Raw genomic sequence first — 25,180 nt, 5'->3', positions numbered from 1 at the left:
TTATCCCAAAGGCAAAATGAGAAGCAATATATGTTTATATTTCTATTTCTAAATTGTATTTTTGAGTCCATAGTGAAGGTTTGTTAAAGATTTGATCTTTGGAGCTTTGGATAAGATTCTGTGTATTGTGTGGGTGTACTTTGTTGCACAAATGACAGATGGATAATTGGTTACCTTTTATCTTGGCCTTCTAATCACTTTACCAAGGCAAAGGCTTTTGGTTTGCCTTTGAGCATAAGTAGATTTTTCAGTAATTCCTCAAATGCTTAATTCACTTGTAGAAAAGAGGATGAAAGCAAAATCCCACTTGTGTTGCTGTTCTTCAAACTGTGTACAACAGCCAGTAGTTCCTGTGACTGGAACACACCAAGGCAGTTTGAAAACAGGCCAGACTTTTTCACTTATGTGTTATGAAAGATCATCAAAAGTGAGAAGGGCCACAGAGAATGAAGAAGTGAGTGTCCTTAGCAAGATGTATTCTTGTTTACTTCCCTGCTTCAATGTGTCCTGTCCCTCGATTTCTTGATTCACATGCATTTTGTGGTAGGTACTGTAATGCAGGTTATTGATTAGGAAAGATCACTTTTAGTTTTAGGTAGTCCTTTTTTCAGCTGGGATTAGGAATGTTTGTTTCTTAATAACGTTTTTGTAGATGTGATGGCCTGAAGAGATAAATGAGAGAAGATTTGTGGGAAGAGGTAATATCTTTTATTAGACCAACTGATGTAGCTGGAAAAAAAAAAGAAAAGCTTTCAGGCACACAAAACCTTTTCCAGGTAGGGTTCTCTCACAGCTTTGAACTGCCTAATAACTGACTTGTGCCTGTGAAGCAATAAAAGTGTTTTTTTCATCTTTCTCTTTTTATGAGTAATACTGTTTGGGTGCAATATATTGCATCAGTTAAAACTTTACATAGCTAAAGTTAATTATTCTGGTTTTAATTCTGATTAAATTCTTTAAGAATATAATAATTTTTCATTCAGACTGTAGACTCTTAAAATACTGGATTTTGTTTTTCATCTGATCAGAAGTGTAAATTAACCCATAAAAGATCTGATACCTCACTGATGAATCAAAGAAATGTGCATGGTTTTGAACCTTATCTGAGAAACTACTTCTCTTTCCAAGTCAGTGTATGTGTTTGGAGATAAATGGGATGGGTATGATGACTCACACTGCAATTTCAGTTATTTAATGATTTTCTGCTGCTTTTTTATTTTTTTTTAATTAATGGGAGGGGCCTGGCTTTTAAAGAGTCTCTTTTTTAACTGCTATGTACAATACAAATAAATGTGTATCTGCCATTATGTGTAAGATATATACCTTATTTGGCTGGCAAACTTTGGAATAACTGGAAATATTACTGTGAGTGCTGACATTTTCATTGTATTTCATATACTCTCACTTCTTATTGTTCTTGATCAGACTGAGTGCTTTCATGGCCTGTGAGAAGTCTTACTGGAACCTGAGAGGATAATTTGCAGAGTCTAGCAGCACTGAGAACCACAGAGATGAGTTCAGATTACGGGTGTCTGCATGGGTAAAAACAAAAATATAGGACAGTCACTTCGCTACCTTGCAAAAGACCGTGCCAGCAAGGAGGCATTATTATTGCTCTAAATAAATAACACATGAAAGAACATAATTGGTTTATAATGTAGGAAATGGGTAAAGGATGCATCAAAGTGTTTGGCTTGCCCAAGCATTTTGTGAAAACAACACAGTGAGGTTATAGTGTCATCAGCTCCCCTCCATTTCCCTGGAGCTGAGGGCCCTCATCATCCTGTAAATATAGTGCTAGTGAGGTTTTCTTGGCAGCTTTTTAGAAAAAACGCTATTCTGCTGAGGGATGTTTTCCAAATTACCCAAGGACAGTGAACTGGATATTTTCTGGAATATATTGCAGAAATAGTAGAGTATATTTGGCTGAGTGTATAGGGCTCGTTGTTTTCCTGCATCGTATTGGGCTATTCATTGAGTTCCATGTCAGTGTTTCATTTTTAGAAACCTTAGAAAGAAAAAGTAATTCCTTGAAAGGTAGAAATTAAAAGACATATAAACCCCAAAACAATGTGTCATCTAAAAGTTCAGATCGTGATTGATAAGTGTGGCTTTTTTTATTGTTGGCTGTTAGCTCAGTAATGGATTGTTATTTCTATAAGCTTTGACTGGAGCAATTTGTCTTGAAATACTTTTGTCACCTTTTCATTTTAGGTCCTTTGTAATAGAGTTCTCTAATTTTATTTTTTCATACACAAATGCAGATGACTCAGTGTTGAATAGCATCAGATGAAAACTTGTCATCAGTTTATAAATTGATGAAAGACTGAATTCTGAAGAAATATTCATTTTGCAATAGTTTTTAGCTGTTGCATTCTGTGTCAAAAGAAAAATTAATTATACTGGGGGGAGGTATACTGTGTGTTTGATAATAAAAGCCATTTTCACAGTTGTAACATTACAGGGAATGTTTTCCAGCTTATCATAATGGAAACAGGCAAGTTATTTACTTACCAGAAAGACCTGAACCCTAGCAATCACACATGCCACTTGTGAAGTTAAGGCTCCTCGCAGTGTCCAACCTTAACATGTATTATTATTTTAACAAATTATACCAAGACATTTTCTTCTTTTCTCTTTCCTCAACTGATATGACAGTGCAGAAATTACTGTAATGCATTTATTATTTTAAAAGGGTTTACTCTCCTATACTGCTTCACTTCTTAGAGATGTTCTGTGTGTCCATATTCATTAATTGATTCTCCTCTTTGTACCTAGAAGATGAGAAGATTTTTCACTAGAACCTTTCTCCCTTTTCCTCAGTTTCACAGTATGTCCCTTTTTTTTAAGTCGATTGGAGTAATTTACTGTCCATGTTTAAATATTAACCGTAGTTCAGTCTTTTGATAGCACCCCAGTTAGAAGACATGGAGTGCAAGAAAGTGTTTGAAAACGTTTTGGAATAGAAATGACAGCACTTTGGATTTGAATATAACACAATAACCAATCTTCACTTTAAATACATCATGAGTGGGGTCAGTGCTGCCAGAGCTTTAACTGTGTAAGCATTAGTCTGTTTATTTGTATAAACTGTCAGATTTTTTTCTGATTAGTTCACATCCCACAAAACAAGAGTTGCAGGACAAAATCCCCCAAGCATCTTCCAAAGAGGACAGAGCTGGTGGCCATGTGGGAGGTTTGAGGGTTGCTGATACTCCTCCCTGTGATTAGTCACATGCAGTGTCTTCAGCTGGGTTCCTCCTGTGTGATGCCAGGTGTTGTATGTTAGGGATCAGAAGAGGTTTGGTCTCAGCCAAACCCACATTGATCTGCTCAAGAGGAAGCCAAGCAGGTAAACTTTTATACAAAACTATGAGAGCTTCCTAAGCATTTACCATAAAAGCCAGACTTGGAAAAGAAAGATTTTCTACATCCTTTTTTATTGATTTAATTTCTGTAATGATTGTGTTTCAGTATGTGGCTACTGCAAGCAGGACGAATTAGGAAACTTTGTACTTGAAATTTCTACATGGTGTTCCTGTTAAGAACTAAAACATGAGTAACTTGAGAAAAATGTTGGTATCCTGTCTGAAAGTGACTGCATTGTAGTGTTGGTCTCCACTTGTTGTGGAGCTCATTCAACTTTTAACACAGATATTAATATTTTTACATAAACGTTGAGACAAAAATTTCACCACAAGGCAAGAGGAGAGTTTCCACATGAAATATGAAGTAGTGTTGTTCTTGTTGTTACAGCATGTTTTCTGTTAAAGCTGTCAGAATGACTTATTAGTTTTGCATTTCTTGTTGAAATATATTCTGTCTAATAATTTACCTCTTAAATATTTGTATTCTACATAATTATCAGCCCTCCACACATTATCTCTGATATACTTTTCCCTTTTCCTGGAAGGGCAAGAGATCCATTCCTATTCTTTGTAACTGGCAGTATGAGACTGTCCACTTTTACAGCTGCTGGCAAATGCCCCTCTGGGTAACCTCTGGCAGTGCAGAAAGCACCATGGTTTAACAATTTGACTCTGTTTTAGTCACACCTCTCAGAGGAGGCCGGTACCTTGCATGACCAAACACTTTCCCATAAGCTGTAACATAAAATATTTAAAAAGGATTTGGGGCATAATTACTAATATAAATGTGATTCTTCTTACTGAAGCAACAATTTTGATGTTAATCACAATAGATTTGGAAAATGGAATTTTTTTTTTTGTCTCAAGGGGAAATTTTACAGAAGGGAAATTCAACAGTTGCACAAAGTACTATTACTAATCTTAGAGACCTTTGTGGGCTTCTTGCAGCATCAGACAGCTAAATTCTTGACATATGTTGACAGGGAACTAATAATGGAAACGGAGTCAGTGCAAAGATGTTTCAGATGGCTCTGTTACTGAATGGCCTCCAGACAAAGTAACAACCTCTGAAACCCTCTCATGTGACATAGTGGCAAATTCTGATGGCTCTGTTCATGTAGGATCCTCCTTTGTGTATTCTCTTTGAAGGAGATACTGAAAGATTCCTGGTGCAGATAATATAAGCTAAAGAGTTCCCAACACATTTATCTTCTAGGTCAAGGCTTCAGCTTTACAGCTGTATCTGTTCACATCTAACTGGAAATAGCCTGGCACTGTCCAGAAATAAGTCCTTCATGTGCCAATAGAGATGCTGTAACCATAGACATGAAGCTAAAGTCTAGTGGATGTAGTCTGGTGTTTCTTTCTGACAGAAGTTTGCATGAAAAAGAAGAGCTTTTCTTAGTACAGTAATAATTACTCACAAATATACTTTATATTCTAAGACCATGAAGTAATTTCAATTGATAATAAAACTAATTAATACTGTGGAATTATGCTATTTTCATAATGCAAGATAAGGAGCTGAAGAAATTAGCTAGGTTAAAAGCAATCACCCAAGCCTGCAAGACAGCAAAATGTCTCTTACTCACTATATGTATGTAGACTAATGTTTGACTTTAGAGACATGTAATAGTTTGCTTTGATTTCAGCCCTTTGGTGTGGTGATCCATCACATTATACACTCTAACATGCTGTTCCCTACCACAGATCTGGGTCCACATACATCAGGCCTTGATATTTTGCACTTAAATGGCAATTCTTTTGATTTTAGTCAACAAAATTTTCAACAAATAAAGACAGCAGAATAAGGGCTGTACATTAGATTTGGTTTTCTCTACCATTCAGAGAATCCTACTGTTTTTGAATCCAGAAGTCACTGGTAACTTGCTGTTGAATGAGGAAGGTTTACTGACAGATACCTCTTTGCTTTACCTAAAATGTTGCATACAAAAAAAAATCTCAGATAAAACAAACCTTCCCTGAAAATCAAAGACAGATGGTCAAAATCAAACCAAAACACATTTAAGGAAAGCCACAGCAAACAGAGTCCCACTAAGTACATGGTTTTTCTGTTCTGTGAGCCACAGCCCAAAAAGGTCATTCAGACTGTTTATAGCAGGTGGTCAGAAAAATACCATATGACCCTGTGTCTGTCTGCATTTCAAGTAAAATGACTGTGATGCCTGTGCAGTTATTTTGACCACAACTTGATGAAAAATACAGGAAAAATTGCTTTGTTTTCTTGGAGTGTTTTGCTTGATTTGGTTTGGTTTCTATTTTTTAAAAAGGATGCAGATTTTTTTGACTGGGACATTTTCTGTGCAGTTGTTTTACTGATCAAGTGTCTGGTTAAATTAACTGAGAGTATGTGTGTCCTTCCTACAGCATGGTTCAGGTCTATTGGTTATAATTAATTCAGTAGAAACATTCTTTCAGTAATAAAGGTATTGGTGTTTACAGGGATTGAAAGAGTGTGACTGTCATAATGCTAGTCTGTATTTAATCCAGTATTTAGTCTTGTAATTCTTGGCCTTTTTTTTTCCCCACAGGTTTTTCATTATTCTTATACAGCTTCATATGTGATTTATAACATACACACAAGGTAGGTCACATTGTTTTTTCAACATGATGTCATGTCAGTGGTTCTATACATTGGGTGATGCCAGTGTGTTCAACTAAAAACATTTCCATTTTTTCAAGGGAAGTTTGGGAGTTAAACCCTCCAGAAGTAGAGGATTCAGTTTTACAGTATGCAGCCTGGGGCATTCATGGACAGCAACTGGTAAGCACAGTCATTAAAAATGTATTAACTCCAGACAGACTGAGGTAAAAACAAAATTAAAAGCCTCAAGATGAGTTTTGTTATGTATTTCTGTACGGTGCTACTATGTTCCTGTTACAGCTTTAAAGAAATCTATTTATTTATTTATTTATTTTAAAAATGTGCTTTTCCAGTCTGAACCCAATAAGCAAGTTGTATAATTGCTGAAAGAATCACACCTTCATCTGAATGTGCACTCAAGTGATTTTCAGAATAACCATCTTTATGGCTACTGCTATGTGACAAAGAAAGTAAAAGGTGAAGAGAAGTTTTCTTTCAAGCGCAAGATCAATGAAAACTGTGGGCAAAAGTAAAAGCTTAACATCCAAAAGTGGATGTGATAGATTCAATGAAAAGTGATGTTTTCATTTCAGTATGAAAATTACTGCCAAGGTCGGTTGTGCTACACTGAATTCATAATAATAAAAACCAGAGATGCTATGTTTCATATATTGTTTTCTTTCAGAAGCTTTACAATTTTTTATGAACAGAAATCATCCATGATCATCATGACCAAAGTCAATATGAGAAGAAAAAATTGTATTTTTAAAACAGCAATAATTTTAAGCTGACCTCTGTTGGTAGTTGAAGGCAAGAGACTTTTAAAGCTTCAACTCTCTGGATAAGAAATTCAGATAATCCTTGTTACAGTGTTCTGATAACATCCTTAATGCCCACAGGTGTGACCCGGGGGCCTCCTTGCACATCTGAGCTGTTCATGCAGAGAGGCTTTAAGTTGAATGTCTAGAGAATGTACCCTGTTGCTTATATCATTCATCAAGATGATTAGAAAGGAAAAAATGTTTCTGCTTAAAATGTATTGCATTAAGCAAGTGGAGGAAGGTGGTAAAAAGTAGTTGGAACCATGTTTGGTATGTTTTAATAATTAACCACATTAATTTATTAATAATGAGAGCATAGTGACAGGATTAATGGTAATAAATACATAGGTTATTTACCAGGCAGCATTATGGAATGTGATGTACTGTGTAGGTTGTAGCAGAAGGGAGAAGCATTTGCGAAACTGAACAGATGTAAAAAATATTTTTATTAAATTGCAATTCATAAGATTTGTCTGTGCTGTACCTCTGATCAGTAATCTAAAGTAGAACTAGAATTGCATGCAGTGATTACTGAAAAAATTAATTTTTTCTTTTCCTGAGATGTATCTTAAGAACAGGGTCAGACTTACCAATTATAAACTTCAGAAAAATAACAAATCAGAATAATGCTGTCTTTATGAGTTTTACCTAAAATATCATTCTGTAAATGTGTATGGATACTTTCAGACAGGTGGACTCCCAGAACTGCAAAAAAATAGATGATCATTTTAGGTACAACCTTAATCATCTAAATTTGAAAACGTTGGCATAATTTATATGTGAGTGAGAATAACATTCCTCATCTCTGTTAATGTCCCTAGTAAAGTTAATGTCATGCTTTAAAAATATCTGCTCCACTGTGGGCTTTATGGTGCCATATGGTCTGCAGAATTAGGAAATAATAACTTTAAACACAAAATCTTCTGTGCACTCTGAATGACATCAAGTGTTGTCACATAGATGTACACCTGCAATTACAGTCTGCTGAAGGTCACTCCCATAAAAGTTGCCAATAAGAAGGATATCCTCTTGAAGCTGCTCATGTGGTAAAAGGAGGTCTATAAAGAGACAGAAATACCTTGCTGCATTACCCTCCCACTTCAGCAACAAGCCAAAAATGTAGCAGGAGCATGAATGAATAAAGACTGTTGTGAATAATGGTTGTTGCTCCTGTCTAAAGGAACATCTGCCTCTAGCAGAACCAGGACAGAGAAATCATTCCAGCAGAATAGCTTAGGCAGAGAAAAGATGTGCGACTGAGGACACGTTGCCATAATGGTTCTCAGTTATAAAATTTGTCATTAGAACAAACACTGTATCAGTGAGTTTTGAGTAAAAAAGTACAGGAAGCAACCAGCAGTGAAACAGAGTACAGAGGAAGTTGTGAAAGGAGAGCCCTAAATCATAGTAATCCATCAGTGGCTATTGATGGCACATATCTGGGTGCATGCAAAGATGCAGTCTCATGGATCCACGTTGCCAAACACACTATGACTGGTTTACTTTCCTGAACAGTACTTATGTGTCTTTTCCCTATAATAGGAAAATAGAAATAATTCATAAGTAAAACAAGCAGTGAAATACTTACTCTAAACAAATTACAACAGTAGATGCCCGGGTAATCTCCAAGAGACATTTATTTCAGTTGAAGAACAAGTGGAGAACAAATTAACTTTATATACAACAATTTCATTTAGAAAGACTCATGGCACATACCGTGTGGCCATCACATAAACAAAATGTATGTAAATCTCTAAAATGAAGGGGAATAACACCCATCCAGGTGTGGTGCAGAAATGAATAGCAATACTATAACCATGACAGGTCAGCAAAATTAGCACAAAATTTAAAACACAAGGCACAGATAATATCTGACTGAGCCACAGACCTTAACTATACACTATAACTATTTAGAAGGTCCTGGATTAAATCTGAAGTATGGGGGATAACACATGGACTTGGACCAACTATTTTCAATAAATAAACTATAGTGTAAAATAAGACATTTCCAGTCCTTTGTTCTGCAGGGGACCTAAGTAACAGTGCAGCCTACACAGGAATCCTGAGTGCTTCAAATGAGGGAGAATAGTCAAGAGGTTCAAATAGATAACATAAGAAGATAAAGAGAAAAAAAATAGAAATATTTGAGAAGGAAAATTTCCATGAAGCCAGGAACTGCTTATTGGACAGAGGAAGGAATATGGCTGCAGTGAAATCTAGTATACAGCAAGACTTTACCTCCTTGGGACAGCAGGTCACTTGTGCCTAGTGAAGAACGACAGGGTTAGGTTTATGTCAGATACCAGGTGACTGGGCTGCAATACCATTGTTTCGACGGTACCACAGTGTTTGCAAGTTATTTCGGTTTCTTGCTATTTACCTAGAGTAGAGAATTTTTTAAAGATTAAAAGAAAAGCTCAGAGAAACATCTGCTGTTTGAGTCATGACATTTTGGTGGTGAAATTGAAAATGTTTGCCGTTGGGGAGAAGAAACTTTTATCTAATGAATTAATGTATTTTAAGGTCACATAGCACTTACTTTTGAGAACTGTTTTCAAGGTCACACTCTTTAAATTGCTGTCTTTTAACTGTGTTAGAACTGTGCCAGATCTAAAATACCATTTCTGTCTCTTAGTACGTTACAGAGCTGTTTATGTATTTGCTTTACATTACTCAGGTTTGATTAAAATTGTGAAAAACATCAGTTGATTATCTCTTTACCTCTCTTCTATAGAATCCATCACTGCAGCATTAAGTATTTCCAGGGAAGACAAAATAGCACAACTAGAGACCTAATTGGTTTCATCAACATTTTTCTGCCTCCAGTTTATTGATTAGAGACCTCATTGCATGTGTCTGAGAAGGAGATATTACCTACTTGGAGGGAAGGCTTTACTGAGGAGAATGCTTTGGGTTTTTTAAAGGGCCTCTGTTGTTCAAATACCCAATTTTTATCCAGTGTTCTCAGGTCGTTGCTCCTATCTTCTCTGATAGTTTGTAGCAAAGGCTTTCATGTGTTTGTGCTGACACAGGGGAGGTAGCCCTTTCTGTCTGGATCTGTCTATGGGGATGTATCTCAGTAGGAGCTTGAATATAAAAATTCAGACTGGAGATGTCTGGTCTTCAGTGTATGCAGTGTTGTATTTAAGCTGTAGTGCTCCTCTGCAGTGCTTCTCGTGATACAGACAGTTCTCCTCATCAGTTATCAGGTTGGCCACTTCAAGTAGATCCTGGTCAAGCCTGGGTAGAAGTTATTCAGTTTGATGTAGCTTTTTCATAACAGTTTTGCGTCAAGGTTTTTCTGCCTGGGTGGTGGTACGTGTTGTGTATTTTGTATAAAATACTTCACTCTATTTCACTTTATTTTATGAGCACATATCTATGCAAGTCACTTTGCCTTTGTATTTATAACAGGTATTTTATGTTATTATTGTATTGAGCTCATTTTTCTTTTGATATATAGTGTATTTTTGAAGGGAACTTGATTTTACGTTTGGTTGGATCAGCATAAGTAATGATCTGTTGGCTTGCATATGAATGCCTATGCATAAATAAATATCTATTTTAACAAAGCAGAAGTCAAGAAAATATTAAAAATATTATTAAAAATATTATTAAAATATTATTAAAAATATTTGGTAGGAGTTTGACAGCTTGCTGTGTCATAATTTGATGCTGTCAACAAAATATAGCATTATCAAATGGTTGGACTGAAGATGAGCTTTTACTATGGTTTTTTTTGTAATTGTTTAGAATTACCTATTACCCTGTATACACAAAGATCAGTCTGTTGACTGTAGCTGAATTGTGGATTCAGGACACTCTCATCAGTTTTCAGAAAGTACTTTAAATATCAGAAAACAAGAATTTGTCCTCTTGTTAAAAAAAAAAATGAGCAGGCTACTCACTGAAAATAGCATTTAGAAGCTGAAGCTTTTAAATAAAAAAATGAAAAAAGAATCCAGTGAAAAAGGACCTTATATTGTATCAAAACTAGCTAAAAACAAGCATACAAACAGAAATTCACAAACAAAACAGAGTAAAATCTACTTTAATTGCTCTTAATAAATACACCAGTTCAAGAACTCTCTACCCTTTGCCTTTGTGATCAGTCATCTTTATCCTGGTTGTCATCTTTGGAGGTGCCCATCACGCCCCTATCAATATCTGTTGCCCCATAAAAATGCAAATCTCTATCAGATTGTTGAATTCCTGCATTAACATAACATTACCTTTCAAATGCCTTCTCCTTGTCCAAATTTTAGGGTTTTTTTCAATAGTTTTCAAAGACCATTTTAGATAACAGAAATACTGCAGAAGCAAAGTTCATTGGTGTTACATTATTTTCCAAGTACCCAGATAAGCACTAGACAGGTTTTAGTGATTGAGGAATTGTCAGGACTATGCTACACACATACCTTGCTCAACACATGCTTCAGCAGACATTAGTTACTGAGAACTTCATTTACTATTTGGCCTATCAAGGTGCAAAGTACAACTGCTATAAAAACTGGTAACTTACCTTCCTGTAAAATGTTTGCCTGGTGTTTTCTTTTTGTGTAATTAGTGCTGTGGGTACTTGGCACCCCCTCCTGGCAAAAACACTTGCATATGCAAATGAAGTAGATGCTTAATTATGCTAATGAAACCAGTCCTAAATAAATATATTTCTTCTGCTGTTTTTATTTGCAAAGTTTTCTGGTCTTTTGACTTACTCTACTTTAGATGAGTAACTTAAAATCACATATGGAAATGTCAAGGATTTATTTCATCATTCCTTCTAATGATTATGCTAATGAGGAAAATGGCAGTTCAAACTTAGAGGAAAATCTCTGCTTGAATTTATTCTGTAAACCAGAAATAAACAAGAATACTTCAATATGACATTAACCTCAGTTATGAGTTCTTGTTTAAAATATATGAGAGGTTCCTTACAGAACTTCAAAGCATATTTGGAGACCCTTTGTCTTGGTGAGGATGTTTTTATGAAGAAAGGGAACATGTATGGTTTAGCATTGCCCACTCAGTTGAGTCTTTAAGGGATTTGACCATAACTCTAGCAAATGCTGAAGTCATATCTTTGTGAAGGCAGTGAGAAATTAAGGAGACTAATAAATCTTTTTCTCTTTCAAATGTTTTCATTACATTTCTAATTTCCATCTGGGAAACTTACTGTATCAGAGACTGAGGATTTGAACAAAGAATGAGAAATACTTACGGAAAAAAGGCACACAAAAAGATTGTTTTAATGGCAATTTTTGACCAGCAGCTAAAGTCAGAATATGTATTATTTTGCAAGATGGCATTCTGGTATTTTTTTGTGTTAGATAAAATGTGCTAAATGGTCAGATCCTGTTATGAAATGATACGAAAGCCACTTATTAGCATACATGCTAATAAAACTAGAAGTTTTATGCTGCTTTATTTTTTATACAAAAACTGCTTTTTATCGGAATCATGGTGAGCATGGACAATATTTTTTTTCCACAGAAGAATTAGAGTTACCTAAGAGTATTAAGTAAAACTGTCTTGCTGCTGCACATTGGATTTTCTCTTGGATTTGTTGAGCTAGGATTACAAAATCTAAATGTTTTTTGTTTTTTCTTTTAAATGATTCAATTCAAAGTATTCTTCACAGGAAAAAAAAAATTAGTTTCTCTGAAGATATTCTATTGAACTAATTTACATTTTCAATTATTAATTTCTAGGTGCCAACTCCACTGAAGTATAGATTGGAGGAGCATTTAATGAGTGTTCTGTGGTTTCAAAAGTGATACTCAATATGAAAGCAGTTTTCCCCATCTCAGAAGAGGAGAATGGAGAATGCAGCCAGAAAACATAGGCAGTTTTGGAAAACAGGGAAAAATACATTTTTACATATCAAGGTTGGATATATTCAGTAAAAGATTTGTGAGCTCTAGAGAGCAGGAGTATTGTAAATGGAAGCAAGGCTAAGTTGAGCAAAGAAGATGCTTCATCATTTTGGTTGGTGAAAGGCAATGAACATGTCCTGTTATCAAAAGCAACTTAAAAATATGAGTGTTAAGGACTGGATACTGTTATCCCTTTGTGAGAATAGCTACTTGGCTGTATCTGAAAGAGGTGAAGTAATAATGAGAAAATCATGTTTTATAGGAGCATTATTCCTCTACTACTGTTTTTCATGTAGAACGGTAAAAGGCCCAGCAGCTTTATAGCAAATAAATCGAGAGGGCAGATAAAAGATGTTTCCTTTCCCTTTTCCCTGGTCCTTATTGTATCTGTTTCTTATCGCTGATCTACCATGCAGCTAATATTTGAATCAGTATGTAAGCCATGCACACAGGTAACATGCTTTTCTATCCAGTCTTGTATCAATAACTCTTTTGTAAGCAAATATATTGAAAATTTGGGATATCATTGTGCTAGAGGGCAAATTTTTTTTTCACATACTTACTTATGCGGATGTATATATATATATTTATATTTTTGTATTTATATATATATATAGTCCCACAAAGACACACACAAACAAGCATAGACACACACATTTGATAGGAGCAGTCTTCAGGACTTTCCCATGCAACAGCCTTCAGGGAGCAATGAAAACAGCAATATGCACCTCTCGTCTAGACTATCATGTTGTTCAACATGTGCGTGTGTAACAAAGCATATCTGAATATTCACACTTCCGTCTGTTAGCTAATATTAACTGCAAGTCCAATGGCTCATAAAAGAGAACCACTGTGCTTCTTGTGTGAAAAATGTGTGGCTTTCTGTAATGCAGAAATATGAAAATTGTATTTCAGAAGTCTAAAATTCTTTAGGAATAGCTACCCGTAAAAACTGTGAAGCACAGTCAATGAGAAGAGAGGTTGTAATCTGATTGAACCTTTAGCTAAATCAGAGTTGAAAAAGATTAGGTTTTATTATGGACTGTATTTTCACGTAACTCAAAAATCCTGCCCAAAAACTTTGCAGACTTAATTATATCCATGGAACGTATACTCATGTAGTCACTTCATATTTAATATTTTAAAAAAGGCTATGATACACCTCAGGATGGGTGTAAAAGATGGATGTGACAAATTTTCCACCTCATCCTGCAGGCTCTTTACATCAGTCAACCAGGATTTTACCCATAAGAATAGAGTAGACAGTCCTTGTTATTAATAAAAACCCCAACAAAACAAGCAAAAAAGACTCCAAAACAAACAAACAAAAAACACCTCACAAACAAAACTAACAAACAACCCCCCAAAAAAACAAAAAGTAAAACTTGTATATACTTCATGGATGATGATGTCATGACTCCCTGTTGAATCTTTATAAGCATGACAACTGTGATGACAGATTATGACCACACAACTTTGGGCATGTTCAGTGCTCTTGGTGGCTCTTTCTCTTTATTTTAGCCCAGTCCTTCTTGAAAAAGAGACATTAAATTCCATCATCACCAACCCATAAATGTCCTTGCATGTGGTTTTTTTTCCTGCAATGGGGTTATGACTTCCCCACTGTGTTTGTGCTGAAGGACCAGAGCCGATTAAACTTTTACTGCACTGTGTTAAGGTGACTTAGGTTTTCATGTTGACTTAGCCTGAGCCAGACAGTGAAGTGCAAAGAACTGTTTGTGGATGTGTAGTTGTGGAAAGTGTATAACCACTGACAACTTCAAGGCCAAGGCAGCCCTGGAGAATAAGGATTAAAAAGTCAGGTATACTGTTGATACCTAAGAGAAAACGAAGCATTGATTTCCTGCATCGTTTATGGCAGGTTGCAGTACATGTACAGAAATACAAGGGAAGAGTTTTGTGTGGAAAGAAAGCATCTACTTTCAAGTGTTTCCCAGACTCTGAACTGTTCCAAACAGAAATGCTGTTATAAGAGCTACTAAAAATTTCCTTATTCCTGTTTGTCACATTCCTAATGAGATGTTTTAAGACAAACTGTCTTTCTTGCATTGTATGTAGTGTCTGTGTGGAGTCTTTACAGGTAGATGTCATACACTAAAATTTTGAACCATTATAAAGACAATTGGCAACTTGAACACTGCGCAATGGGGAGATGAAGGCACATGCATCATACAACAAGATGAACTGGGTCACCAATAGTAGGTGAAAGGACGAAGCTTTGTATTGAATCCTGCTGGAGTTTCTCATGTAGAAGGTGCTTAGAGGCATCCCAGTCTGTTTTGGTATTTGCACAATTTACAAAGTTCTCGGGGATTGCCTACCACCCTAAGAATAGTAGAAAATGTAAACATGATTTTACAGCTCAGCATTTTCAATTCCCTATCTTTTGACTTCGGTCCTTGCTGTTAGGATGCTACTTCCTTACACTTTGTCAAAGAAAAAAGAAAATTCCTCCTCTAACTCTGAGCCCTTACAGTTACCCTACATATTTCTCTGTCATCCAACATTGCTTTTTTTCTTTTGGAGTAACTAGGCTGAAATTTTTCCTGTTTAGCATGGTACAGATTGATCCGTGTGGGCATAATTAAACGCTTGATATCAGTGTGAGATGATCCTTCAAAATACTAGAGATAATTTTAAAAGATTTTATGGTAAGGGCAGATTATGATTTTATTATAAGTCAGTAAGAGTAACCCATGCATGTAAGAGTTGCATTTCTGTTCACACTCTTCCATGCCGGCTCATTAGTCACTTACTTTTAGTAAGTATGAGTAACAAGGAGTGTGAATTCCTGAGCGTACACTGTTTATGGATAATTCTGTTATATGCATCACTTAGGCAAAGACTAAAGGGCTGAGCAGACCAATCCTCAATGACATTTTACACAGTGCTGCAGCCAGGGCAGTTCTTCAGGCAGCTCCATGGGGGCAAGACAGCCTTACTGTGATCCTCTGTGCAATCACAAAGATGTATTAAGCTGCTTTTTTGTGTAGGTTGTAGTTCAGATATTATATGTGATTTTATTTGTATAACATACAAAGCACAGCGTTTGGGCTCATGAGTAAGCTGTCATGGGATTAGGCAGGGTGTGAATTTAGTGAGTGTCCTGATCCAATATCATTGGAAAAGCAACATAATTAATGTGTATTGAAACAAAAGAGGGCAATGCATTGCAGCATTTATTGGAAATCAAGGACATAAACATCAGAGTTACCACGGAGTTGCTGATACTCTCTGAGTTCATGGCCTGGTTTATGTCATGACATTAGTAACTAATCTTATGGGTTCATTATGAGTGTATCCTTGCTATTGTTTACAGTAGATTTATAAACTATCCAAATAGCAATTAAATATAATAGCCTTGTAGATTGTTTGCAGTTGTTCAGAAATGATTGTGCTAACACATTAATGTGATGCAGTGGCATTAGTCTAGACAGAAGAAAAGTGGTGCTTCAGTCTTCTGTTCTTCATGCTCTCTGTCTGGCAGCTTGATGACCACAAAAATAAAATATCATAACTGACACCAAAAAAAAGGGGGTACATGGCATTGGGGTGTATGTGTTTTGAGGTCTACATGTTCCATACTGATCAACAGCTACTTCCTCTCTGCCTTAATTATGACAAATCAAACCGATTGAAAGCTTCCTCTGAAAAAATTGCTGCCCAGGTCAATCACTATGTTTAGAAAATTGGTACCTTTAAGAGTAAATATAGTTATTATTGCTTACAATTATAATAATTTTGTTATTATCTATTGTTTGGTTTCTGGATAATTTGCAATGTGTCTGATGATTTTGGAACATAGATCTTTTAGGGTTAGAATTTCTCTACTGCCATGCATTGCTTAGGTAGCTGATGGTACCTGCAATGCCCAGTACCTGCATAATTTAGTGGTCTCTGTGCACATGGAGGTATGGGGTAAGAGCTGGAGCAAGTCAGAGCTGAAGAGCTCTGAAAATTTTATACCAGTATAGATTGAGCTGCAAAAGAAAAAATAATCTGCACAGAGGAAGTCAGAGCCATTCTACACTTCTGAAGACTTGCAAAGCAGCTGTATTGCAAACTGTATCAGACATTTTAGCCTGAAATCATGTTTGTGGGAACTCATGATCTAAATAGCTTACAAATATAATGTAAGGGAAATGAATATAACAGAAAGCTGCTTTGCAATACAGTTCCATAAAACTTTCCTTGAAATTGTCATTCTGTACCATATGTGATCTGGATACAAAATTTGGAAGATATGGGAAAAAAAAGACTTCTGGAAAAAGTCTGTGTAATTGTAACTCACAAAGTCACTGATGAATACTCTAACCTCCTAAAATTCACAATTATAGAAGCTTTATAAGCCACTTTTCTGTGTTTTGTATTATCTGAAATATAGTAATTGGTTTTGGAGATCGCTGCAGGACCTGTAAGGGAGACATTAGCAGAATAATCAGTTGCACCAGTGAAATGCATTATAACTGTTTTGGGTTTAGTTTACCACCTTGCATTTTACTTGCCTCTTGATGTGTGATTGTTCCTGTTCATTACCATGGAGCTTCTTCCACATCTGATTACTGTGGGCAAGAATGCTAGACACTGGCCCTTTATCTTACTGCTTTTCCAACAAGTGCAAAGTACCTCCTAGAAGTCTGGTTTGTCAATGTAATTTTGTATGCAACATATATACTGTTCCCTTTTATGGAACAGTAAATTAAAACCTAATTTGGAAACAGTGATGTCCAGAGCATTGTCACAGGAAGTTTGGTGGTGTGCCCATCATCCTTACTGTGCCTGCAGCCCATGAACAGTTTGAGTGACCCCTGTGCCAGTGGAGTTATGTTGATAATGGGTGTTGAGTCTCAAGCTGTAGGTAGAAATGAGCCAAATGACATCACAACACCAGTTCATCACAGAGCACAGGAAAAGCCACTTCTTTCCTGCAGCCAAATAGAGACCTGAAGGATGTCTGTGGCTCACTGCAGCATGTGCCTTGTGTGGCTCTTGGCCACAGAGCAGCTTTGATACAGACCAGAGGTTTAGATTGCCGTCATGGAACTCCTAGATTTGTATAACAAACTGTTCCTGTATAACACTGCATGTCCAGTTCTTCTGACTGATGTTTTCTTCCTAAAATGAGCATTTATTTTTCTGTGAGGGGAAAAAAGAAAATAGCAGTTATACTGTTGTTGCATTGACACACAAAGCACATAATCTTAAGTACACCTTGTTTCAGTGAGAAGCTGCTTCAAGTAAATAAGAGTTTGGCAAGGAAAAAGGGCAGGAAGGGGTCCTCACCTTCTGTAGCTGTGGGTATAGTGGTCTGGCAATCTCAGTTTAAGGCTGTGAGACCCAGGGGTATAGTAAGTGAAATTACAGATGACAAGAAAATGTTTGCTCAGTTTGAACTTGAAGAAGAGAGCAGACATTACACTGTGACTACAAATAACGTAATCAGTGGCTCTATTAGAAAAAAAGTGTCTATCAGAACTTTGGAGGATGCTAAATAGTGGTAGAGAAGATGCCAAGCCAGGTATTTATTTGAAAGCTAATGCACTGGCAGATATTATGGGTGATTTGCAGTATTTTTTAAATTGATGAAAACTATTTGTAAGTTTCTGAAGTGGAGCTATTTGTATAATTTTCCAGATATGTCAACCAGAAAGTGATAACAAATATTTTAAGTACTTAAATGAAAAACAAACTTGTTACTTTGACAGCAGGTGTTGAAAAATGGCAACCAAATTGTTTCCATGTGGATGAAGGGATTTGATTTTAGTTTCTTCCTGTAGTCCGAAGTAAGTTCCAATATTTACAAATCCAATTAAGTGCATGGATATCTGCATTTTCCATAATTGTGGTAAAAACAACAGTAGCAGTTGAAACCACAGGTTTTTATAAAAATGAATAAAAAAAAAAAGTTAAAGTTTGTTGTTTTGTTTTTTTTTTTTTAATTTGAGGTCCCACTTGTGCTGAACTTTTCATATCGAGCAGCATGTTGTCCAAGAAGCAAAGAACATTGACTGTTTGGATATATATAATAAGTCTGTATGCATACATATTATCATGCAGTATAAACACTGCCAAGAAAGTTTTGATGACTCTATTTAACTTCAAGCTAATTTTTGCTTGTATCATTTAAATTTGAGGGCTCTGTGCCAGTATCCTCAACTCTGGGTTTTAACTGGTAGTTAACTGCTGGTTAAACTGGCTGTATGAAAGCTATTTAAACTGCACTTGCATATGGCACACCTTCAGCTGTGGCCTAGCTAGGTTAAGAAGTGAGTCTCATTCTTAGGGACATAGTTAGTGGTGGACTCAACGATCTTAGGGGTCTTCTCCAACCTAAATGTTTTTGTGATTCTGTTCTGTGACTCTCCCATTACTGTGTGCTTTGTGCTGCCTTGTACTCCAACATGAACTCAGAACCAGGAGAAATACAGCTGCTGCATGGGTGATGGGATCTTCTTTCTCTTCCCAGTCTGGAGTTAAACATTGGAACAGTGCTGTGCCAACTTGATACTGCACATGAAACTGGAGAAGTCATGGTTTAATCTCTGAAGAGCAAAGTACAATATTTGCTGGGCAACTAAGAAAGTATTCTTTATTTGGCTTTCTTCTGTCTCATGAATAGCTGAAATTATTTGTTTTAACAGTTGTTAGCAAGAAAACATATTTCGTCTGGAAATTTTAGTGAATGATCCAACTGAAGGCAGCTGGATTTGGCCCTGGTTAATATATGGTAAGACAGAGACAGAACAAATGGTAAGAGGCAAGCCCAGATGGAATAGCATCTTGAAGTTTTTGAAGAATTAATTATCCAACTAATTAGCTGGCAGTCTCACAAGAAGAAGGGATGGAATTTTGCTGAATGCTTAGGAATTAAGTCAGACAGAACCTGTGCAGAGATGTAGCTATCAGCCTTGATGATGGTGGAGTCAGCTGGTTAGCCAGACTATGTGGGTCCGCAGGATGACACTGGTTTCTGCATCAGTAAAACACTTACCCTTCTGCATAGAGCAAAAAGTGCAGTTGAGTTGTCTGTTATATAGAATGTTGTGCTCTGAAGACACCTGTGCTAGTCCAGGGAGTGGTGAACTCTGTGTCCTTGCCAAGGTCACACAGAAATATAGCCAGAGATGGGCTGCCTGAAGAGCCTTTAGGTTGATGTCTTTAGCTCTGTCATTAGCAACTATGGGAGTTCTGCAGCAGAAGTATTTCCTGAACGCCAGAAGGTCTCCTTCTGGGCATAATCAGAAATTCCTTAGTCTTGTTGTAGCTCACATTTTCCATGTGAAAGGTAAGGAAGATTGTCACATTCTCTGGGGTATTAAGTGGGAGTGCTGAAGTTGTTCCAAGTTGAAGTAGTTATTTATATATATGTTGGTCAGAGATTCTGTGGAAAAATTATTTTCTCGGCTCACAGGTAGAACTCTCACCTGTACAGAAAGAGATCAGTACTTGTTGTATGGATTTTTTTAACCAGACCTATAGATACAGATGTCTTCTTTGTTTCCTTTCCAACTGTATCTGCTCTGCAGCTTTAGAGTTTGGTTAGCACCTTCCTTCAAGTAGGTGTTAGTCCTGATGTAATGCCAAATGATACTAGTAGTCACACTCCACTATTTCTTTTCTTTCCAAGCAAAATGCTGGAGTCTGTGTGTTATCTTTTTATCTTGAAAAGTTAATTTCAGGAGCTGTTAAAATTTAAAAATATAAAGGTAAACCATGTAAAGCCCACTGACCCTTGCAGTTAGCATTACATATTTCTGTTATTATTGTTGATGACAAAATTATCTGTGTGGATGACATCAATCAGGAAGTCAAATAAATCTGCCATGGTCAAACTCTGGAGGATTAATTAGAAAGATTCACTCAGTAAGTTAGGAAAATAAATCCCTGATATGTTAACTGTTATGGGAGAGGTGCCCAAGTTTTCTCAATGATAAATATCAAGACAGTTTTAATGTTTGTGCTGACTCATTTTTTCTGGTTTATTTGTTAGTTGTTAGTGACTTCTGCTGTCATTTTACATCAGATAATGTGGGAATATTAAATTGGCGATCTGCAAAGTTATGCCTTATGGGACATCTGTACCTTTCCATGGCTTTAAACCATGGCCACACTACACTAAGAAGTGTGACACGGCCAACAAGTTTTCCTGGTTGTGGTATAGAGTGGGGAGACCTACCTTCACTTTGGGCCAAGCATGACATGAGTGAGTGATGTTGCTTCTAGACCCCTCTTGTATTGGGGAACAGCAGTAGCAATACATCGTACCTCATCATCATCATGGCTGGGCTTCGCGAATGAAGATTTGGGGAGGGCTCTACCCACGTTTGTTACAAGCACGTTGGTGGCTAAAAAGGCCAATACGAGACAGGCATGTCCGGTTGCAAAAGGCACAGCAGAAAGACTCCTTAGATGGTATATTCTGCAAGGCACCATTCTTTTTGCGTTGTCTTTTCTCCTCAAGGGTGATCCTGTGTGCTTTCTCAAAAGCATCCGCAGCGTTATAGATGGTGTGTCTCCAGGCCTCCCGATTGGAGGCCAGAGTAGACCAGTTATGATGATCAATATGGCCAAGGCTGAGATGTTGTTTCAGTGAGTCCTTGTATCTTCTCTTTGGGGCTCCTCTCATGTGGCAGCTGGTGGCAAGTTCACCGCTGCCGGGCCAGGCCGGAGCCACGCCACATGCCCGCTTCCAGGCACATGGTACCTGTAGGATTAGTGATTGCATAAGCTATTTTAAGAACTTGCTGCATGGTAAACTCCCTTATATTCATATTTTTATATTCATAATAAAATAAGTTTATCCATGCATAAGTTAGTGAAGGGACTAATGCTAGATTGTTAAGGCCACCACCCTAACAAGAGTTTTGAGAGAAATTTGACTCTCTCTAGTAGAGTGACTGATGATTGGTTCCAGGGAAGGGGATAAATTGTGTCAGCAAAGGCTGCAGCTTTGTTTCTCTACCCCTAAAGAAAACTCGGCTTTTGGATATAAGTACAAGTCTGAACTTTGCTGTCTGGATGAATTTCTAGGACATGTGCAAATATCCGATTGCGATTCCGTCTCCGCTGCCAGGGATAATGGGCTGCTGGTAGACCCTGCTGGAGAAACTGCCCCTTCTTTGCAGGGAGGTCCCAGCCCTGCTTCGCTCAAACTCAGTGTCTCTGTGAAGGGCAGGTGATCACACAGTGATTCCAACAGAGCTCCAAGAAAGCTGCTGCTGCTGCCCAGGTGGAGTTTAAAAGGCTTGTGCTGTTGTTGAAACGCTACCCTGCAATCAGAGGAGGGATTGAGCATGGATGTGCCCATGCAGGAGGCTTCAGTGGAGCTCCTAATGGGAAAAAGTGGAGTATTTTTCTGTAATTTAGTGGCTTTTCTCTGCCTGTAGTGTTTGGAGTGATTAAAGACACACAGGGGGCCTCTCCAGCTACTGGCACCGGGTTTGTGTTCGGCTGGGAGATTGAATGTCTCTGTTTTCACAGCTGTCTGCCATCTGGAACTGCTCGGACTGGGTGCTCTGCTGAAGACCTCAGCTTGAAATCAAACAGTGCAATTGTGAAACGTGTTGCAAACAATGAATAAGTGTTTTGGAAGAAATCAATTTAGAAGAAGGTTTATGAAAAAAGTACTTTAGAGGCTGCCAGATGTGGAAAAAGGAGAAGGATTAGTGCTGTGGTAGAACATTAGAGCAAGCAGAGCCTCAGATTCTTTACAGTCAGCTGAAATAAATGTGAGCATTATTAAGAATCAATCTCTCACTAATCCAAAGCATTCCTGCAGGTGTTTGTCATTAATTGGAAAATAATTAATAAAATAATTTAAGAAATGTTCTGTGGTTTTTTTTCCATTTGGTTTAAGACTTGATGTGATTAGCTGTGCAAAATCTATAGGAAAACAAAAAGACAAATAATTTGGAAGGCAATAGATTTTGACATTTATCCTCACAGCATTATTACCTGAAGGCCTTAACTAAAAAATTACTTTCAATTGTCTAAAAATACTTGTTAAAGATGTGTTTAAGTGGTTCAAAACAGCATAATAATAATTTTCATATATGATAGCATATCCTGGTTCCACTTTATGCCTTTTTCAATATATTCTCTTATTGTCATGGCTGAAAGCTGTGAAAGCATTTTGAGCACAAAGCCACTGATGTATTCATGAGAATACCTGTCTGATACACAGTTAGCAACTCCTCTTTTAGCAGTTTGGGAAGATTCAGTAGTTGCAGTCAACAATTTAGTACTTGTGATGTAGTAAATAGACCCAAGTATATACTGAGAAAAACCCTTTTACTATTACTTGCTCTCAGATACCTGAGTGGAGATAGACTAGCAAGGGAAATTTTTGGTTCCTGTGACATTGCTTAAAACACAATATACAAAATGATGAAATGTGTGAAGTCCCCACCCTGGAAACCTTTGGGAATGTATTTAATTTTACTTACTGGAGTCAGGTAATGCACATGTGTTTTCAAGATTCTGCTCCAAGAATACTTTTGTTTGTTTTAATTTCAGTGTCATGATTTCCTTACTAACTTGCAGTATTTGAGAGTTTGAATCTCTATTATAGGAAAAGTAGTAGTCTGAATTCTCTCCCAGTCACTTGCTCTCTCTTTCACTCAATTTTAAAAATCAAATTGTGGCTCATAAATTCAGCCTCTGTGTATTGTTGTACTGCAAATAATCAACATCAGCAGCCACTTCCTGAAAAATGAAAATTTTCATCTAGTCTCTGTGTTTTTGAAAGAAAATATTGGAAATACATTTTAGTGCAGCATAAAGTAGACCTGTAAGGAGTTTTCACCAGGAAGCTTGGTGGCAATGTTTAAATTGAGCAAGAAAGAGAAAAATGTGTGAAGTAAAGAAAAGGAAATTAGGTGATGGGCAGGGAGGGGAGGATTTGACATTTAAAGACTTCCTCTGCTTTGCAGTCTGGTGTAGGAGATTTTTGCATGTTTCAGCTACGAAATAGTTCCATTTCTACTCTTAGTTGATGGGCTTGTGAAAATCTGCATAAAATAAAACCAGTGTCTGTTTTCCTTCTTAAGTCACTTTACATTTGATACCACCTTTTGTTGCTGGTCAGTGTTGTAGGTGGAAATGCTAGAGAAAACAAGATCTATTCACAATCTTGTGAACAGAATTAATTGCAAGAGGTGATCTATTAAAATTTCAGTATTTTTAGAGTTATATAAAAGGTACATTTTTGTACCATATAAATATTATACTGGAGAGAAGAATTCACAGTGAGTCTGCCTTTTAGAAATACCTTTCTTGGCACTTAGTGTCAGATGAGAGTTTGGATTTTGTGGCTACACAAAGTACTTGTGCTTAATTGAATCCACCACCTACATTTACAGAGAGGAAAGTGAAGAGCCTCTCAGGCCACGACTAAGTAGCCTTCACAGTAATGTTATCACTCCTATTACACTTCTGCTGCCTGTTTTGCTGCAGAAATCAACATTTTAGTTCCCAAGTCCTTATTTCCAAGTGGTGAATGAGTTAAATAATTACTGATGAGCACTTTGGCACGTTCAGGAATGGAGGGGAATGCAGCCCTGACTGCAGGGGTGGGCAACGTCACTGTAGGAAGTGAGCATGGGCCATTCCTGTCGGTATAAACAGCAGTTCAGGGGCTTCCTGGCACCTCTTGGAATATAATAAATACCCAGAATGAGATTAAATTAGTAACCATAATGTTGGATCTTCCTAAGATATTTTTACAGGCTCAAGCATGGGGATATAGATCTCTTGAAATGCTATAGGCAGTGAGTGCAAAGCCAGTGCACCAACCCTAAATCATCCATGTGCATTTATGTGCACTTTAGTTATGTCAAGGAACATGAATGGTTGTACCTCATAAGTGTTTTGCAAAGGAACATAAATTCATCATTTTTTATGTTAATTCACATAAGCAATGAGTGTGAGGCTTGCTAGAGAGAGAGCCACTCGGTGGCTTTGAGGGTTTTCAAGAACTTTAAAGTGTTCCAATACAGGTGTTCAAAAAAAAAAAAATATTGGGGTTTGGAGTAGATTTCAAAGTTGAAGGAGCACGTGTCAGGAGTGGTGAGGAAAGAAGGGAAACTTTGTATGACAGAGTAGGCTAAGAAGACTGTGAGGATGTTCAGAGGATGACTGAGAACTGGCTGAGGATGGAGACAAAGCCGCTTTATGAAATGAATGGGCAATAAAGCCGAGGCAGCCAGCAGTCAGTGGCACATCAGTGAGTATCCTTCTGAGATATTTGCTTATCTGAAATCTGTCAAATGGAATTAGCAATGCCTGCTAACTAGTAATAACAGGATTAAAGATCTTTTTATGGTTCAGTCATAAAACAAGTACTCCTTAATCCTGTGTTTTGACTGGCACTGATGGCTTTAAATAAAAGTGTTTTGTTGCAGAGACAAGACAATTTGCAGATCTTCACCATTAAAAATACTAACAGTCTGAAAAGGGGGGAGAGAAGCAAAAATGATCCTCCTGATCTTACAA

General features: G+C 37.0%; 1 protein-coding gene across 3 annotated transcripts in view; it reads left to right on the top strand.

The window, feature by feature from the left end:
• Positions 1–25,180, top strand: part of DPP10 (dipeptidyl peptidase like 10) — a 479,453-nt gene that overhangs the window by 405,228 nt on the left and 49,045 nt on the right. For all 3 annotated transcript variants that reach the window (XM_051810269.1, XM_051810268.1, XM_051810270.1), the window contains exons 6-7: positions 5,921–5,973; positions 6,072–6,153. In XM_051810269.1, coding sequence (XP_051666229.1) covers positions 5,921–5,973; positions 6,072–6,153 — 135 coding nt within the window. The remainder of the gene's footprint in view (positions 1–5,920; positions 5,974–6,071; positions 6,154–25,180) is intronic.

The sequence above is a fragment of the Manacus candei genome, unplaced genomic scaffold (assembly GCF_025592945.1).
Source record: "Manacus candei isolate 608988 ecotype Guabito, Panama unplaced genomic scaffold, ASM2559294v1 h1tg000077l, whole genome shotgun sequence".
NCBI classification, from domain to species: domain Eukaryota; kingdom Metazoa; phylum Chordata; class Aves; order Passeriformes; family Pipridae; genus Manacus; species Manacus candei.
The sequence above is the reverse complement of the archived record's forward strand: the minus strand, read 5'-3'. Positions and strand labels throughout refer to the sequence as shown.